This window comes from Necator americanus, chromosome II (genome assembly GCF_031761385.1).
Source record: "Necator americanus strain Aroian chromosome II, whole genome shotgun sequence".
In the NCBI taxonomy this organism is placed as follows: domain Eukaryota; kingdom Metazoa; phylum Nematoda; class Chromadorea; order Rhabditida; family Ancylostomatidae; genus Necator; species Necator americanus.
The window spans coordinates 16397142-16416765 of NC_087372.1; the positions used below are offsets into that span (position 1 = coordinate 16397142).

General features: G+C 44.4%; 4 protein-coding genes across 5 annotated transcripts; 1 reads left to right on the top strand and 3 right to left on the bottom strand.

Annotated features, from left to right (window-relative positions):
* Positions 1 to 1855: 1855 nt before the first annotated feature.
* RB195_018061 (uncharacterized protein) lies at positions 1856 to 3494 on the bottom strand (the record flags this gene model as incomplete). Its single annotated transcript, XM_064185320.1, has 2 exons — positions 1856 to 3235; positions 3288 to 3494. 2 exons carry the CDS (start codon positions 3492 to 3494, stop codon positions 1856 to 1858), a joined length of 1587 nt encoding a protein of 528 aa, XP_064041201.1.
* Positions 3495 to 3764: 270 nt separating this feature from the next.
* RB195_018062 (uncharacterized protein) lies at positions 3765 to 4796 on the bottom strand (the record flags this gene model as incomplete). The annotated part of the gene is made up of 1 exon (XM_064185321.1): positions 3765 to 4796. The coding sequence occupies one exon, from the start codon at positions 4794 to 4796 to the stop codon at positions 3765 to 3767; it is 1032 nt and encodes a 343-aa protein (XP_064041202.1).
* Positions 4797 to 7337: 2541 nt separating this feature from the next.
* RB195_018063 (uncharacterized protein) lies at positions 7338 to 14565 on the bottom strand (the record flags this gene model as incomplete). 2 transcript variants are annotated; one of them, XM_064185322.1, is made up of 10 exons in its annotated part: positions 7338 to 7416; positions 7490 to 7605; positions 7663 to 7774; positions 9558 to 9659; positions 11999 to 12072; positions 12124 to 12222; positions 12384 to 12494; positions 12851 to 12926; positions 13007 to 13071; positions 13640 to 13735. In XM_064185322.1, 10 exons carry the CDS (start codon positions 13733 to 13735, stop codon positions 7338 to 7340), a joined length of 930 nt encoding a protein of 309 aa, XP_064041203.1. The 2 variants fall into 2 exon arrangements, with proteins under 2 accessions (XP_064041203.1, XP_064041204.1); XM_064185323.1 differs by lacking the exons at positions 7338 to 7416; positions 9558 to 9659 and adding an exon at positions 14438 to 14565 and having other exon boundaries at positions 7471 to 7605; positions 13640 to 13745.
* A 3723-nt stretch (positions 14566 to 18288) lies between these two features.
* On the top strand, positions 18289 to 19599 carry RB195_018064 (uncharacterized protein; the record flags this gene model as incomplete). The annotated part of the gene is made up of 1 exon (XM_064185324.1): positions 18289 to 19599. One exon carries the CDS (start codon positions 18289 to 18291, stop codon positions 19597 to 19599), a length of 1311 nt encoding a protein of 436 aa, XP_064041205.1.
* Between the last annotated feature and the right edge of the window lie 25 nt (positions 19600 to 19624).

The window sequence follows — 19624 nt, forward strand, 5'->3', positions numbered from 1 at the left end:
TTTTAAGGCGACAGTGGGCATCGTGCACTCGTTTTCGCACATTGCGGCTATATTGCTCATGTTTCTGAGGAATTTTAGAGAATCAATGAAGGATTTTGTTGCAAATGTATCGGAGCATATGCTTCTTCTTCGTAAGCATGCTGTATTTGGGGTGGCAATTGTTAGTACTAACAGCAGGTATAGTGCAGTTTAAAGAAGGTTCGGCTTCGACTTCACAGGCAGTGATTGTACGGAACCGCACAAGGCCAATCGAGTTTTCATTTTTTCTAGATCAGCAGATTGTTGTCAGAATTGTCAGAGAGAAAAATACTGAATTACTGAAAAAAAAAAAACCGAACTGATACATCGGTCGCTTTCCGAACCAATGTACACAGTGGCTGCATGCGCGTCTCAAGTGGCTTGATTAACACCAGAAGCCTTATGTATCTTACTCTTGTCTTTTATCTCTTAAGAAACCAAGAAGCTTATACGTACCCTTCCAAATATACGTTCATTCATATGTTATGAAAAGTGTAATTTGAACTTCAGCTAGCGGTCCAGAAGTGGTCTCATTAAATTTGGGATTTATGTAGCCATTGCGTGTATGCGTACGGTTTTGCTACGTTTTTATATTTTGCTGCGCTCACTCAGCTAAGCTGTCTCATGAGTACCCGTGTGGATCAGAGCATTCAGTGAACATCGTATTTTCCTACACCGAAAAAATATAAATGCTTGGCTTGTTGTTCCATTTACTGGTCTTAGTTTGTTGAGGTACATGTCAACCGCATGATATTTCCAATGTGAGAGTCTTGGTGATTGTCGGACTGGCTTACGATTTCAGAACCACCGAGCAATTTAAGGAGTATAAAAACTGAGCGAAACTGCCAAATACATTTTCCTAGCTCTAGTAATATTTTGTTACCATTACGAGAAGTAGCTTAAGTAGTAGCAGAGCAACTGTACAGCAACATGTAGAAAATCGGAAAGAGAGAGCTACCAAATATACTGAATGGAAGAGTGGAAATGGAACGTCGAAAACATCCCGATCACTTCTACCTATTTTGGTTTTCCGTTCCTGTCTTACACGGAAAGAAAGGAAACGGAGAACTGAATGCTATTCCACTTCTGGTTTCTAGGACAAATATGCTGTTTTTCTAACGTATTTTTATGGTTGGTTGCTAGATCATTCTCTAGAAGAGGGAAGAGGTCTCCTAGAAACAGACCGTTTCTTTAAAGGCATCACCCCACGAATCTGGCGTGGTATGGATTTTCGTTGGAGTATACCTATATCGGGTCGTAGATTATGGATACAGAGGTGGTTCCGCTTATCTCTCCCTGCATTACTGTAAACAGACAGCTTCGGAATGAGGTTCCTTACGACATTCTCTATTGCAACGCGCCGCCGCTGCAGCCTGCCCCCGCCTACGACTCGTCGAATGAAATGAGTTCCCTATCGGGCCGTCCGAATGAATTTTCGACGAACAGCAGGTGGGGGCGGGGAGCAAGGGTGGAACGTGGCAATAGAGGACGTCGTAAGGAATCGCATTTCGAAGCCGTCTGTCTACAGTGATGCAGGGAGAGAAGAACGGAACCACCCTTGTATTCATAATTTACGATCCGATCGTTGCCTTTAAAATCAGGACACTGTGATTAAATGCGGACTTAGGGGGACCAAAGAGATGAAAATCCGACTAAGCACATGCATTTTCTATGAAGAAAAAAAAACTAAGAAAACCTTTGTGAAGATGAAGTACTTCGAAAGAGTAGAATAGGGAAGCTGAATGGAGCTGACACACAGGGTGAAAAGGCAGACTCCAAAAAAAAAAACTTCAAAACAAAGAATACTTACTTACTTAGATACTTAGATGGCTCGTCTTCACTGGACGTGCGAGCCCCAGCATCTCTTCCACTCGTTTCGTTCCCTCGCCATTGTCATCCAGGATGTTCTCAAGCTTCGTGAGTGACGTTGACGAGGTCCTTGAGCCGTATCCAGCTGAGCTCTCAGCTGGTCCATCCGTGTAGCGAACACGTCACCCCATCTCGTTGGCGGTCTCCCTCGGGGGCGTTTAGCGTCCCTTGGGATCCACTCTAGCGTTCTTTTAGTCCACCTATCGTCGATTCTTCTCATGATGTGACCGGCCCATCTATGTTTTGCTTTCGATACATATTCCGCTGGGTCGCGAAGACGGAACATTCCTCTTAAGTCGGAGCTACGAAGACCGGTTAGGTGTTGTGTGCGCCGGTTAAACTTCAGGAGACATCTCTCAAGGGCTCTGTGGGTAGTAAGTAGCTTCCTAGACGTGGCCGCGGTGTCTGCCCACGTCTCCGCTGCGTAACAGAGCGCTGGAAGGACTGTCGAGTCGAACAGATGGGCACGAAGATCTTGGTCCGTCAGTTGGTCCGTAGCCTCCCTGACGGCTGCGAATGCTGCCCATGCTGCTCTCATTCTTCTGTTTAGTTCTTCCTTCAAGTCATTTTCCATGTTCATTGAACGTCCAAGGTATACGTATGACGGAGTTTCCATGATTTGGGAGCCTTCAAGTTGTACTCCTCCGTCCTCGCAGTAGGTGTTCTTCATGAACTGTGTCTTCTTTCTGTTTATTCGTAGTCCTATTCTCTTCCCTGCTTCGTTCAATTCGTTGAGCATCGTTTCTGCTTCATTGGTACTGCTCGAAAAGAGAACGATGTCGTCCGCGAAACGAAGGTTCGAAAGAAATCTTCCATCAACACGTATGCCCCTTTCTTCCCAGGAAAGTGATTTCATTACCCATTGCAATGCAGCCGTGAACAGCTTCGGCGATATAGTATCGCCTTGTCGTACTCCCTTTCCAATGGGTATGGTGAGAGGGCGGTGGAAAAGCTGTATCCTAGTCGTGCATCGATCGTAGCAATTGGCTAATGTCCTCACATACGACGCATCCACACCTTGGCCGACCAGCGCTGACAGTATTGCATTCGTTTCTACGCTGTCAAAGGCTTTCTCATAGTCGACGAAGGTTAGAACAAGGGGCAGGCGGTATTCCCGGCAAGCCTCTATGACCCTCGACACAGTCTGGATGTGGTCCAAGCAGCTGAACCCCTGGCGGAATCCAGCTTGTTCTTGAGGCTGGGCTTCATCCAGCGTCCTAGACATGCGGGTGAGGATGATCTTGGTGAGTACTTTGTATAACACGCTCAGCAAGCATATCAGACGGTAGTTCCGAAGGTCCTCTCGGTCACCTTTCTTGTGAATAGGTTCGCGAGGTCTTCCACTGGTCTGGGATCCTTTCTTTCTGAAAGTATGATATCATGTGCGCTGCTAAGATTACATGAAGCGGATGGCCACCAGCCCGGAGAAAGTCTGCTGATATAAAATCAGGTTCGGGGGCTGTGCCAGGTTTCATGCTCTTGATAGCGACTCGTACTTCCGAAGGGAGAATCCGTGGTGGAGCTTTGCCAGTGGGGATGATCGGGCTTGACATAGGAGTTGATGAACGGAAAAGGTTCGAGTAGAACCTCTCCGTTATGATTTCCATCTCACGACGAGAAGACGTGCGAGTCCCGTCTTCGCTCAGCAAGGTTGCTAGCGGAATATTATATTCGCGGAGATCCCTGTGGCACTTCTTTAGACTCGTTCTTCTTTGTACTTCTTCCAGATTCTTCTTCTGCCTGTATTCAGAAAAATCCTCCTACTGCGCTTTTCTGCAGCTAGTGTTTGCTACTAACCGCTCGATGTGATGCGATGCATTCGGATCAAGCTTTGAGGCCCTTCTTCTTTCCAACAATTCCTTGGTGGTCTTCGAAATTCAACCCAAGTTTGTCATGCGCGGCTTCGAGGCACGCTCAGCACAGGCTTGTAATCTGAGCAACATCTCGTAGTCCACGCTTGGGTCTTCCTCGATGTGCCTGTCACCTTGGGACAAGGAGTCCTCGAGTACGCAATCGTCGTAGACGACTTCTTTTCTCCTTCGTTGCCGATAGCAGATGTTCTTTTCCATCGTGTGACTAAGACGTATTTTCGCACGAAGGAGACGGTGATCAGAACCACTACAAAAGGATGGTACTACTGAGACGTCAAGTAGACACCACCTCCGGTTGGTGAGTATGCGGTCCATCTCCGCATGAGTCGCGCCATTGGGCGATTCCCATGTCCGCCGACGATGATCTTTTTTCATGAAAAGAGAGTTCCCATGAAAGAGGCGAGCGGCGAACAACAGCCCGGCGAGACGATTGCCATTTTCATTCCGGTCTCCTAGTCCAAATCTTCCAATCCTGTATTCCTCTTCTGTGGCCTTTCCTAGTTTTGCGTTGAAGTCTCCGACAACGAATTTGTAGAAGGACTCCTCGTTGTGGACTACTTCCTCCAGCTCCTCGTAAAACGCGTCCAATTCGGAATCATCAGCTGCTGATGTTGGTGAATAGCAGTTGATGATACTGATGGATTTTTGGCGCAGAGGGCGGAGGCGAAGAATGGCCAGACGAGGTGGCAGGATCTCGTGAGAATCGACGAGATGGACGACAGATGGGTGCACAACGAAACCAACACCGCCTACATTTCGCGACGGAACCTTCTCTCCACGAATGACGAGTGTACCGTCATTCATCTGTCGTACGTCGCTCCTTCTGCACTTGGTCTCCTGCAGAGCAATCACGTGAAATTTGATACGCTCTGCAGCTCCGAGAAGGGCATGCAGGTCAGCGTCTGTGGACACTGTTCTCGCGTTGTAAGTACACAGTCTGAGACAGTCTCCATGGCGAGTCGTGCGCGTGTCGCCTTGGTCCAGAATCAATGACGTCCTGAGCAACCTGAGATTTGATCGCCTTTCACCGGTCGCCATACCGTCCGACGTCTGAGACGGCAGGGCCCAGTGTGCAGGGTACTGAGGCAGTGAATATGCTGGAGTGGCAAAAAGACTTTTCCCCAAACTAAGCAGCCATGCCACGGCGAGCTTAGCTTTCACCACAGGTCGTCGCCCAACCTATATGGATCAGGGAACCACCTTGTGACATTTTGCCGAGACGGTGGTGAATCTTAGCAGTGGTTTACTCTTAGCTAGGCTTCCGATTCCGAGAAGTCGGAATGTCGGATGTGTCGAACTCCTTCTCAGCTTGGGAGACCCTGCCGGAGGACGAACCTCCGCTGTGCATCGCAGTTCGACGCCCAGTGTCACCTCCACGCCACTATGAGGCAGTAAACCGTTGTGGAGGAAACAAAGAATAGAGTTTTTAATTAAGTTCGAGAGTAGAGCTCAGCAGGAAGTAGAAAAAGGTCTGCTGTTTGCCAATCAAATGAATGCCGTTCTTCCAAGCATTACTGTCGAAATCCAAAAGAAGTGTCCTCAAGACATTCTCTAATAGAGCATTCAACCGACGTCCTCAGAAAGTACAACCGTCTTTTGAAATGACGAAAAACTCTTAGGCATAGTAGCGTCAAAACGACATGAAGCACGGAGCAATCGCATAGGCGGCTGCGCTAGAAGCAGCGCGGTGGAAAAAGTGGTTGGAATGGAAGTGGGATCATCTCAAACTGCAGCGAAGTGTAGTGCTAGCAAGGGTCTTCTCCCGATCCTAACCGCTACGCTCGTCCTCGCCGCTCCGAGCGCATTCGGTTACTCAACTGCACCACGCTTCATGTCGTCTTGACAAGAACAGGACTGTCCAAACAACACATGTACCAAACATCAGAGTATAACGCCAAGTTTTTATAATTCGTATTATAGCTCTAAGTTAAGACATAGTCGTTCTCGATCAAGGGGTAGGTGTTCAATGAGCAAAGGTTGAGAAGAACATCTGGTCTTTTTGCTTAACCCTAATTTTGGTGTAAGGGCGGGTGTAGAACAGTCGGTGAGAGTACCGGCTGTGGCTGTGCACCGTCAATGGTTTGAAATCCCCTTCTGCCCCCAACACCATCCGTTCATAAAAGCGTTCATAATTTCAAGTGCAGTCAATCGCGTTGCACATCTCTAACGGACCGATATCCCAAAATTTATCCTTTGGGCTTCATCGTTTACATTCGTTGAGTTGATGAGCTGCGCTTTCTCTTCCAGACGTATGGAAGAATATGAAAATCTGCAGTGCCCTCTTAGTTGTCTTTGCCATCGCATTCGTTTTGTACTATGTAAAGAAGTTGTACCGTTGTAACATAGTGCAAAAACACCACACATTTCTTTCAGCTGACTTTAAGGGACTCTTACCAAATTGCTCGATTGGTTTCTCGTTTTCATTTTCAGAAATAATCTGAATGGTATCTTCATTTCCAATGTTTGGGCATCAACAAACTGACTACACCCACATGTTACATTCAACACTCCTCCAAAAATCGTCACTAAAGAAAGACATGGAGTTCGTCGTCGTGTTTTTTTTTTCCTTTGAAATAACCTTCACATGATGGCTAGTAACGTTCTTTGCAACTTCCCCGCGGCTCAGTTCGCTTTCTTTGGAAGCATTCATTTTGTCCATTTCGAAATCAATTTTCATTCCTGCCCATTTTTCTTAAGGGACAACAAACATTAAAAAGGAATTATTGTTGAGTCAAAACAATCTTAAGTGTGGCACCGCTGCGTAAGTGGCTGCCTTCGAAGGGGGCGGTGGAAACCGTGGTTAGAAGTGATGTGAGACCATTTCTAGCTCTACAGTTCGAATAGAGCTGGCAACAACCTCACCTCGATCGCAACCATTGGTTTCATACACACTAGCCGTAGCCGAAAGAAGTAGTTCCAAAGCGATGTACGAAATAAGCTAAGAGGAGAAATATCTATAATATGAATAGTTATTGAAACGCGAAGTTACAAATTCGAGGATTTGTGTTCATTCATCACTCAGTGGATTTCCATCTTCAACACGAGACTAAGTCAACGAAAGATCTTATTTGTCTCATTCGTTTGTATTTTTCTTATGGTTGGGTGAAAAAGATTTGAAGATTCGTAGAGTTGCGTAAGGCTGCCTACCCGCGCGGGTGGCGCCACCCATTGGCTCTGCGGCTTGCGATTATTGAATGCATGGTTGCGAACACTCAATAACCATCAAACCGCAGACCCGCACTCTTGCTCTCTCCTCACTTTCAACAATCTCCTAAAGCGGTGCCTCCCAACATGAAAACTAATCTTGTACTATTTTATCTGCAAAGAAAAGTAAATCTAATAAAGAGTCAAATATCAAAGCTGCATCTTGAAAAACGCGGTCGGGTCATTCGCGAAGCTGAAAGAAACTCATTTATTAACTAATTTAGTTATGTAAAATGAAACTGCTTCAAATCAGTAGGGAACTAAAGCAATAAATGGATAGCTTGTACACAATTGCACGCGAGAGATCTTATCACAAGAACCTGGGTCATTCACTCAGAAAATGATTAGAGGATCAAGTAGTTCTTGTCGGGGGATTCAGAAATTTGTTTGACAATCCGACGTTGGTAAATCGCAGGTATAACTACGTCTCTGATGTGAAATCCTGTCAAGAAAGCTGCACAACAGTATTTATACACATACGAAAGAATAAATGAAAGCTAAAACACACTCAGACAATCATCTCCAACTGTTTCGCATAGAAAATCGTCTGCTTTGCTATGCGAGCAGTGTCAAGTGTCGGTCTGTCGTGATGCGCAGAATCCGTTTCGAAAACAAAGCAACCATGATCGCTCTTCCACTTCCGCTAGAAATTTGCGAAGTAAAAGTCAAATCGCTGCCGCAAACAAAACATGGATATAACCTGCTTGGCGAAATCGCTGACTTGCGCCTCAGTTTCGAACAGCAACATATCTGCTGCGTCTCGAGCACTTAACAGCTTGAAAGATTTCTCAATGGAGACTGCAATGTCACTTCTGAAACGAAAAAAAAAAGAATAAATAGAAAACAGAATAATGAAGATAACAAGAGTAATGTGTTTTTTCTTCAAATCGAAACAAAATGAATCAGGGCTACCTGATCAGAACTTCGCTAATCAGCTTTGCCATTTAGGCGTATCTAATTCCACTTAAAGACATCACCCCACGAATCTGAGGAGGTACGGATTTCAGATGGAGTATTCGCATATTGACTGTACATACGGGATTGTAGATTATGAAGAGAAGGGTTATTCCGTCCATTTCTTCCTAATTGCCGAAAAAAGGCCCGGAAGATACGGCTTCAAGCCTTCCGGTGCGGTATTTTCTACAACGAGTTCGATTGGAGCGCGTAACCGGCTGCGTTCGAATCAGCGCGCTGGAGAAAGCGGTCCGAGTCTAGGTGTGGCCATGGCGAACTGTAAAAAGAATGGTGTCACCAAGGGTATTAATGGGTTTTCGCGACGGTTGCGCATTGCAATAGAAGCCGTCGAAAGAAACAGGGAAAGATGAACGGAATCACCCTCTTCCCCACAATCTACGATGATACGTACGAGCACTAGCCGCTTGAAACGCGTACCGCCCCAGATTCGTGGGGTGATGCCTTTAAGTCATGGTGTACTTTTGATTGATCTCAGGAAAGCAGCGAAACAGAATAGAAATGTGGAATCTCCACCACGTGAAAGAAAACCCTCCAAGATTTTGGAATACGATGCGTAAGCGTGTGCGCTTTCTGGTGATGACGCAACAGCACGAACTGCGCAGCAGGGGATCAGCCCCCGCCCATGTAAGTCGACATATGGACTGATAATCCACTTTTCAACTGGCAGTCCATGTGTTCTGTAGCTTGCTAAGTTCGAATCCGTGAGCAAAGTGTAAGATGAATATCAACGACGTGTACAACGAAGCACCAACACATAGGAATAACATTAATCGGTGGGATAAGCAGTTGAAGGATATCGCCCATTTGTTGGAGAAACCCCGTTCTGGTTGGCCATCGGTAATTGCAGAGTCTATAGAGGGAGATTTATAGTAGGGTGAAAACGACATGAAGCACGGTGCAATTGCGTATATGCTTCTCTCGAAGTGGTGCGATAGAGCGTAGCGGTTAGGAGCATACTGGAAGCTTTGCTGGCACCACCTATCGCTGCACTTTGCGATAGTCCCACCTGGGCTCTAAATGCTGCCTCCACCGCGCCGTTTCCAGCACGTACGCAAATGCACCGTGCTTCATGCGTTTTAACCCGACTATACTAATGAAGCCCTAAAAAACCTATGCGTGTGCAATAAACAACATTCCCCCACGGTGTTGCTCGTACCCTTCTGTCAAAGACCTGCACTTTCTCTCGTCTACCTGCAGAAAGGACAAAGTGGAACATCCTTAATACAACCATGTTGTCTCACCCTCGGTTGGAGATGTCCACAATTATTTGTAATTTACTCTTTTTATGATACTTAAGAAGAACAATTCATCGCGGAGCGGAGTGCAGCTGTTGCGATGAATCACAAAACTTCAGGTGGAGCTGAAATAAATTCTGATCTAGGTTTATGATAAGCCTGCTTTCACCTATATAATGTGCGTTCTTTTATCGTTGTAGGCTTGATCATTTACTTTCCTACATTCTTATATCCTTCTCTGTGCAACAATGAAATATCTTTGTTTATGTCCACCATAATCCCCGAATCTGACACCGTTAGGCTTTTGCTTTAATGTTATGTGAAGCAGCATCAGTACAGTGAACGTATCAACGACAATAATCATTTAAAGCAGAGAATCACAGACGTTATTCCTTCGGTTACCCCCGACGTCCTTAACCATGCGGGAAGAACTTGAGTATCGTTTAGACGTGTGTGGGGCAACAAATGGACGGCACATCGAACTGCTCTGAATACGAAAGAAACTTGAGGAGTTTTCCTTTTATTTAATAAAGATTTCACATTTCTAGTGTGTCTTCGCTCTCATGTGGCCGGTCAAAAGTGCACTATGATTTAGCGGACACCCTGTACATTACATCTTTCGTATTATTTAAAGCCACGAGAACTTCTAAAATGTGGAACTGATAGTTTGAAGGTGGGATCTCAGAGTGAAGAACAGGGAAAAACTTTGGGACACGAGCTTCTTAACTACATGTGAAGCTTAATTTGACTCGAAAACCCCAAAATTTGGATCTAACTTGGAAAATTTTAAAAGCATGGAAATGTTGAAAATATGTAAGCTCGAAGAAAGAACTCAAAGCGCTCTTGTAAAGGCTTTTTCAACCAAAAACTCCAATAGGTTTATTACCTTATAGGAAATCTAGGTTGTTTCGAAAGATATATACAGAATATTACCTTTTCGTGACGTTACACTTGAAAAAAAAAAGTATAAAATTCAGAAGAATATCACTTGCATATATCTGGAAAGTTGCAACTAATCTTACCTTCTCTTTCAATTGAACCGTTTAAAAACAAATGTGTATAAGAGCACTGAAAACAAAAACGGAGAAGTGTGCTTTATCATTCCATCAAAGTCACCGGTACGCAAGTGCTTCGACTAAAGATACGAATTTTTATATATATATATATATATATATATATATATATATATATATAAATTTGTATCTTATATCGTATTCTATATATATATATATATATATATATATATGTATATATATATGCATATATATATATATGCATATATATATATATATGTATATATATATGAATATATATATATATATCATGTTATATCATATCATGTCACTATTTGTTCGCAACTGTCTAGAAGTATAGAAAAGGCCGTTTGGAAAATATTCCAGCCTTTTTTTCTACCTATCCATATTAGAAAGATCGCAGCGTGTGCCTGACTCTGATCTGAGAGAGAATATAACAAAAATAATAGAGATGATTTTTGAAAAGATATTCTGCTACAATAAGGCGTCGGTGTACGCAACTAGGCATCTCTCAAAATTCTTGTTTCTTAGAAGAAACAAGAATGTTCAGAATCGGAAAGTTGTTCACAACTTTCCGATCTAGTCAATTGTAATTCGTTGTTTTAATTGATTTCTTTGGGCTGTAGCCAAGATTAGTATTGATCGTCTTTATTTAACAACGGCTAACGTTTCGGCGTTATCGCCTTCGTCAGAGCCTGGAAAACTCAAAGCCATTAGTGACTTATCCGCTCAAGCGCCTCATCACCCTACAGAAAGCACTCAAACGGTAAGCAAACTGAACAGCAACACATAGGCTAGTACTTACCTCATTAGCTAGACTTGTTAACACAGCAGGCCACCACGTCCCACAACTACGAGTCACAAGGGTTTTATATAGGGACCTCACGGCCCGCCCCGTAGATCAAAATCCGCATAGGTCTTGATATGGGGATAACTCGTTTGTGATCGCAATGCACTCATCCTTCTTGTTCATTTTTGGACTTTTGGCGGTTATCCAAAAGACCTCTAGTGTTCTGCGTGCTGTGATTTCGGACTGATGCTCTTTGACCCTAATACACAGTGGGCGTCCCGTTTCCCCCATATATAATCGTCACCGCAGAACCTGCACGTGATACGATACACCACTCCTGATATCATGCAATCACCCTCTCTGCCATACGGGCAAACTACGCAGCTGGGAGTTGTGCAGAGTCGATCATACACATGGTTACGTAACAGCTGACCCTTGAGGTTTGCTGGAGGTATTTCCACAACCCTCACGTTAGTCTGTAGACCCGCTTTTCGTAGACAGCCCCGTACTGCTCTGCTCATATCATCAGATATATAAGGTAATTCGTTGTATTTTAAAAATAGCATCAAAGGTGAAAGAGACGTTGGAGGTGCTGAAAAACTATTTGTACAGTTCTGCCATTGAATCAGAAGTGTTTACAAATTTACAAACATTAGTGTCAACATAGGTGCGATAGGCGGAGCCGGCCTCTCTTCCGATGAAGGGGTCTAGCTCATGGGGGCTGCTCAAGTGATGAAGATCACTTCACCAGCCGCCCAAAAGTGGAGGGGGTTCCTTCCCCAACCGTCGAAGAGTGAAGGGGGTCGGAGCACCGTCTTTGGCTATCGCATCTATGAGTGACAACATGTTTTGAACGACGGTCTTTTGCGGATACAAAAAAGGATGTGCGATGAAAACAAACCTTAAACACAACCATAATCAAAAGATATGAAAAACTCTTATTCCTCCCTCGATATGACTCTCTATGAATTTAAAAACATCAAACTCAAAACTGACACAGACCTAACGGCATCCATCATTATTCGAATGAAAATGCTGTAAAACTGACTAGGAATCGTCTTTTCGGTAAGAACGACCTGAAATGGAATTGGCCTGAACAGTGATTCCAACTGTACGAGGTTAGGTACCTTGTTATACGCCCCTTCCATCAATGACTGTTCAAGACGTACAGGCGTAGATATATAAGGATTACCTGACTGCACACTTTGGGGGACTGACTCTAACATCTGTAAAAACATTTTTTTTACAGTAGCTTGAAAATAGCGAAGAAAATAAAAGAAAGAAAAGAATGGAAAGACTAGGAATTCTAAGAGTAAGGCAAGTGTTAGCAGCAATGAGCATTCAATTGAGGCCCAACATTAAAACCAAACAATAAAACACAACCCACCATATGAAAATCGGAGAGGCGATTACTTGCTAAGAGAAACATGAGATTGAGGCCAATCATAAGATACTTATTTTCAGCTGCTGATGGGCATTGTTCATAAAACGAAAGTACCTGAAAAACGAAACAATTATTTCCAGACTGCGTTGAAGTAAAATTCAATCTACAGAAAACACGGAAGAAACCGACACCGTAATCGCATAAGAAATCTCTGCACCCTATTTCAGCAATTTACACATGTAAAGAGTCAGAAGGATGATATCTTATGAAGCCCCGTGTTAATTTGTTAGTTTAGTGAACAGCCACTAGAGAAATTAAAGGCTGCAACCTTTATGGAAAAAAAAACAATGCAAAATGAGAATGCAAAGATGCAGAATGCAGCAACGGTACCTGTTCGTGGTGCTGTAATTGGTATGCCGTCCTGATCTTTAAAGAACAATATCTAGAACAGGGAATGAGTAAACGCTCACCCGAGGAATGGCATCATCGAAAGCAATCATGTCATTTTTCAGTACCGAGACGAGAGCGCTTATCTCATAATAGTCCCTAAAATGGATTCTTAAGAAGGTATTGCAGCATGTTGAATGAATATCTTTGCAGTGAATGAACCAATACGTCAAACATACTTATATATAGTAGTTAATGCATTCGTATCCAACGAAGCTACCGCATTTTGATCAAAGAGTGCCTCCTGAAAACATAGTAATGCGTTACGGAATCGTTCCTACAAAGCCAAGCAGCAATGCTGCACAAGACAACACAGTATTAAAGCTTTATGTGGAATTTATCTTTGAAGAAAATACTTTTTAGAATTCAGCAGTAGTGGTTGTAAGTGAAAGCAACAACTTCGTTAAAAGTAAACATTTTTGTAACAATTGTTTCTCACGGAACTTCCAAAGGTCTGAACATTCAAGAAACGACAATAGTTTCGTAATTCTTTTTTCTCTGTGCATTTATACCCACACATGCGACAGTGCTCCCATCCCCTTTACTTTTCGGCGGTTCGGTAAGGATCCCATTTTGGGCGGTCGACGAAAGGACCCCTTCACTTTAGGAGAGTTTTCGAAGGGACCCCCTTCACTTATGACGGTTGGCGAAGGGATCCTCATCAATTGAGCTGCACCTCATGAGCTCGATGACTTTCACTTTAGCAGGGTACGGTTCCTCCCCACAGTACCTGTGTTTATAGCTCAAAAACCCGAAAAAAAAGAATGCATCAAAATCTAGTTCGTATAGTTTCGATATCTATAGGAACTAACTCCAATTTGTTTCAGGACTTGATCAGTAGTGTTTGCGTTCTTCTGTTCCTTGCTCCATTCCGCCAGCAAAGTTTTGTGCATTTGTGGAAGAGACATAATTGCTATTCTCAAAAAAAAAAAAAAAAACAGTTATGCAAATAGAACGAATGCTAAAATAGGAAAGAAATAACCGTAAAGAAAACAAAAGATGATGAAATGGTCATAACCAGCATAGATGCGATAGAGAGGATCCGGACCTTCCTCAGGTGAAGTCAGTCAAGTCACAGGTCATTGGGTGCAACTCAAGTGAAGGAGTGCCCTTCGCCAGGCGTCCAAAAATGAAGGGGGTAAGAGCACCGGCTCCCACTATCGCATGTATGATAATTAGTTTAAAAGAATAACACGACCAATATAGACTAATCCCTCTGTGACGACATCACTTTTGAAAGTCACGGAGGCGAGTCAGGACTCATGAGGGTTCCAATTCTTTACAGGAAGCTTGTGCTAATTGATGAATTGATGCAAATCGGTCCAGGATCATTTGACTATGACATTTGACAATACCCCTTCAAGCATACACCACATACCCATGCAATATGGAGGCTAGAGAAATAAATAAAGAAAGAATCAAAGAATAAATAGTTGTATTCAGAAAAAAGCAAATGTTCCAGTTTTAGCCTGCGTGTCTCAAGAAGATCATTTGCACGAACGGCGGCAATATAAGGAATTGAATTCGACGGCAGTTCAACCTCCAATAGAAAGCAATTTTCAAGGCTACGTAGGTGATGCAGTTTCTCTACTTCCCAATTGCTCACTCACTTGTGGTAAGGAAGACTATGCGAACTGAATATAGTTGGATCACAACGACATGAAGCACGGACAGTTGCGTAAGGCTGCCCGCAGAGTTCACAGCCGCGCGTCCGGTCCCGCCCGCCCGGTCTGCCCATGATGGTTATTGAGCGCACTGTTGTGAACGCTCAATAAGCATCAAGCACAAACCCGTGTGGGCGGCGCCGCCCGCCCGGAACTCTGCGGGCAGCCTAAGCGGCCGCGCTCGGAAGCGGTGCGGTGAAGACAGCGGTTGGAGTCGAGGTGGAAGCATGGCGAACTGCAGAGGTTGGTGGCGGTAGCGAGGTTCCTTACACGATCCCAACCGCTACACCGCTCCGCTTCGAGCGCAAATGTCCGTGCTTCATGTCGTTTTGACCCGACTATATTTGCGGCCCCATTCCGCTGCTCCCCAAGGTGATTTGTACGACGTGCACACATAAGAGCCCACCTCACAACTCCTTTACGACTAGAAGTTAGCAGAGCATCTTAGAATCTAAGAGGATCTATCAACTTTCAGCTTCAAAATGCATGTGCCTTTCATACATAGTCGGCGTCACATGTGTTCAACTGCGAGATAGAAGGTTTGCTTCCATTGGGGCACCCCGAAAGAAAGAATGGAGTCAAGCAGAGAAAACATTGCAGATGCCGGAACAGCCGCTCCCGTACAATCTGATGTATTTTCATTCAAATTAGTACGAATTAAGCATGAAGCGCTTTAAATACGCTTGCTATCCCAGCTAATAAGATATTAGCGATATTAAGCGCACTACAGGAAGACCGCCGACCCGATGGTCAGATTTCTTCACGAAGTCCTTGAAAGAAAAATATGATGCTCTTCGTGTCCCACGCGAAAGGAGGAACCACTGAGCTACTCTGGCACGCGATCGGGACAAATGGAAGAATTACTGGCGCCCGCTCGACCAGTTCGAAGATCAACGGGAGTCAAGGTGATCAAGGTGATCAAGGTGATCCCAGCTATTACGATTGTTAAGTTCTAGTGGACCATAAAGAAATGAAATCGCCTGTAAATATTGGACAAAGCAAATGAGTAGTTTTCAGACTTAGAACCAGCATCTCATATTACTGTTATATGCATCTTATATTGATCATATTCAGCTAGATGTCCTACCATTAACCCGATTTAACGAACCTCCACAAGTCGAAAAAAAAAGAGTCACAGGTTGTTGCACACTCCAGTTCGTTGTGATTTAGTTATTGATCGACACTAACCTTGGGCAGATCAGTGATAGCTATTGCTACGACCATCCCGAACAGAACCATTATTGTGGTAATTATGATCAGAAATGAAATAGGGAACTACTTCTAAGTATACTGGCCATAATGTTGTGTTAGCACATACGGAAAATTATAGAATTTGCACGAGTCGCACAAAAAGGAGCGGTGTTTTTGCGACGTCATGACCAGAAGTGTAAGGATTAACATAAGTAGCTGAAGGAATACAACAAAAAGAGAAGATGGTGAGTTGAGGTTTGCATCGATTAAGCTGCCCGCAGAGTGTGAGCAGGAGCCATGGCGTCAAGCGATCGCGCCACGACCAGTTGGTGATTATCGACAGAGCGTAATGGTGTTGCGGAATACTCTCGACAATCACCAGTGGGTAGTGAGATTATCGTTTTTGCAAACTCATCAGCATGCGAAAAACCTTTCCCATAATCTTTAAAAGAAAAATAACTGAAGTGAAAAGCGATGACACAAACAGAGGAGGGCATTGGCGATGGAGCGCTCACTCGGGTAACTGGAGCGAGCATTTGATAGGAAGAAGGGTTGAAAATCTCCGTGAGAAGTCTTCTTTCGTAAAGTAGTCCACAATTCGACCTTATGCGGAGCACAACTTTTCACAAGCTAGAGAACAGTTTACGAGAACCACGACTAGGGCTGTAAGTATAATTTTTCACCAATTCCTTTAGGTGGATCACACTCTTCCCAACATTCAGTTCCTCGGATTTTTCTACTTGTCTGCAGTTTTTACGGACAGATGGTAAGATTTCTTCACACAGGGCCAATTATGTGGCAATGGTCCAAAGCAATCTCTTAGTTCTCCCACAACGAAATGCTTGCATCAAACGCTGAAAACCACGTAGGAAGCACTGTCCTACAAGCGAGACAAAAATCGTTTAGTAGAATCTCTGTCGCTTCTTCCCTTACCTTTTCTACCAATCAACTAATGGGTAAAATATCGAGGGGAGGGGGCACTCTGACGCACCCAAATCGAATTGTATCTGGAGTGACCATTTGAAGCAATTACTATATCTGCACTCAAAGCGCGAAAAAGGCAATGGAGCACAACAGGCGCAAAGACGTCCATTGAACACGTTAACCGTTCTCGTCGTTAAATCAATCCATTTGCATAATTGGTGCCTTTAACTTCCTGACTCTTCGCGACTTCACTCAGATTACTGATTAACACGTGGCCGGAGCTTGCATCGAAGTCGAAGGGGGAATTCGGCGATTGGCTCGCTGATCGTGGATTTCCGTGGAACTAGCGACTTTGCCCCAACTGCGGATGTCCAGTTAAGTCGCAAAGCAGAATGTGAACAGCCTTCATAAAGGCTAGCCCAACGGCCCTATTTAAGGCCACCAACTTGCGAATACAAATCGAAAATGTGTGAATAAAAGTTATTGCATGCATGCTTAGTGACCGTGGACTACTATGGAATTCATTTTCGGTTCTTTTTTTTTCTTTGGAAGTAACACCAGGTTATTTGGCTTGGTTAGTTATTTCTCCTAAGCTTGTTCGGAGTAAAACGTAGTTGGGGATGGCCACTCAGTGGGGCCCTTGTTTCTGGAAGTAAATGACTAAATGAGTCGGAGCATTAAGACCTAAGCATTACTCTTAGAGGATCTATGACACGACTTTTTTCTCTTGGTGAACTAAAGTTACCAAGAGAAAAAAGTAAGGCAGATCGTCCAGAAGTAAGGGCGCCATTGTCTGGCAACCACAACTACATTTTTCTCTTGTTTAGGAGATTTGGTAAAGTTAAAACAGTAGTAATTCCAGCTCTGTCTTCCTTTTTGATTAGTAGCTTCAACCTACATGTCGTGGATCCTCTAAGACTGTTGCTTAGGTCTTAGGGCTTCGACTCAGCTACTCAATTGCTCCGCGATCTTTTTCGCGCTCCGAGTGTAGGTGCGGTACTGGCACAGTCGAAGTTCCCGCCACGATTTTCTTCAAACGCTCACTCCAGATACAGTTCGATTTGGGTGCGTCAGAGTGTCCCCCAAACGACATTTTACCCCAACTAACTAGTCATTTTGTGTTTAGTTTCACTGTAGGAATAACAAGATGTATGTATGCTGGTGTGATCATACGATCGTAAATTTTAGAAACCCGGCTTTAGTACATAAAGGTGTTATAAAGATACTGCCTTGTAACTAACTCGAAGACTTTAAACCCTTATACTGAGCTAATCTCCTGTCACAACTTACTAGTACTCCGAACTCTGAATACGTAATAATACGTATATGAATACGAATGAATAATATCCTGTTCTTGGGAGGACGGTGGCTCAGGCATATACTGGACATGTTGTACTCACAAAGGCCCGCCTACCCAACTGAAGTCGTGTAATTCGTGTTTCTAATACAATGAAAGGTGAGATTTGCTTCTGAGAAAGTAAGGAGAAACATAGGATGCAAGTGCTTAGAAGTGTAATCAGTGGAAAGTGAATAAGAGACATTTGAATATTCATTAGCTTTAGGGGGCTGCGTATACGAGTCTGATTGCTACCTGCACGTGGTGGCCCTGCTTTAACTAAACGCAATCAGGCGTTCGAGTGTATGCATTGGGAACCTAAGAGCTATATAACCTGCACTGTTATATGGCGAAAGCTTCCCATACATTGCAAAAAGGTACTGTCGTCCAGCACACCGCCAAAGCCCATAACCTGAAAGGTCAACTGCTTGAAGGGAGCATGGAATCTTTGGCAACAACCATTCGTTTCGTCACGCTGAACTGCCCAACACTATCGAGTGAATTCCAACAAGCCGCTCTATCCAGACTTCTACGATATCTCTGTGTGCCTTTTGCTGCACTGCAGGAAACACGTAGGAGAGATCGGCCCGTCATCAGCATCGAAAATTACACCATATACTACAGCGATGCTGATGAGAACAAACTAGGTGGCTGCGCGACAGCTGTGAGGAACGATTACAAGAACCTGGTGGAGGGATTTGGCTCAACGTCGTCTAGATGCGCCTTTCTACGACTGCGGGATCGCAGAGGACGTAAACTCTGGATCGTAAGTGCCCACGCACCTACGGAAACCGCTGAGGACAACAGTAAGGACGCCTTTTATGATGAACTCAATGTGTTGATGTCTAAAATACCAAGCCTGCATGTGGTCATTGTCGGAATCGACGCAAATGCGAAGATTGGACTCGAACAGCAATCTCGAACAGCAAGCAATGTGCTAGGAAAATGGTATTACCCAGCGGAGCGCACGTCGGACAACGGTGACCGTCTGGTCGACTTGTGCGAACAGGCGGGCCTCATCGCTTCCACATTTAAGAGAAATCATCGACGCCATCAGCTCACGTGGCAGGGGTCAACCCTTTTAACGCCTGAAGAGCAGCAGAAGCGGAAGATGAGGACTCTTAGGCTTCAGCTTGACTACGTTCTGGCGAGGACCATTCCTCAGTCAGATATCCGAAAATCTAGAGCTGTTTGGGACGTCGCGTTCAACTCTGACCACCGCCCAGTTCTCCTCAACTTCAAGATACGGTTCCACAAGAGAAACCGAAGAGTTCCTCTTCAACCGGAAATCGACATGGCAGGTCTGAAAGACGATGAATGCAGAACAAAATTCCGCCAACGTGTGTCTATTCATGTTGGAGTACGGACCAGGAAGAAGCTTAGCGATGCGGATTCCTTCACAAAGTGCATCCAGGACGCTGCAAGGGAAACGTTCCCGGTTCTATTGCCGCGGAAGAAGTTTGCCTTCGCATCTGCGGAAACAAAATCCACATACAATTCTGTATGTGTCGCGCGCAGCGCTGGTGACTTCAACCAGGAAAAGCGTCTTAGAAGGAAGCTGCGTCGTCAACTGCAACAAGACCGCGATAACGAGTGGACGTCAAGAGCTATGGAGTTTGAGAAGACGTGGGAGGGCAGGAACCCGCGGAAAGCCTAGGCTCTACTAAAACAGTATAGCAGCA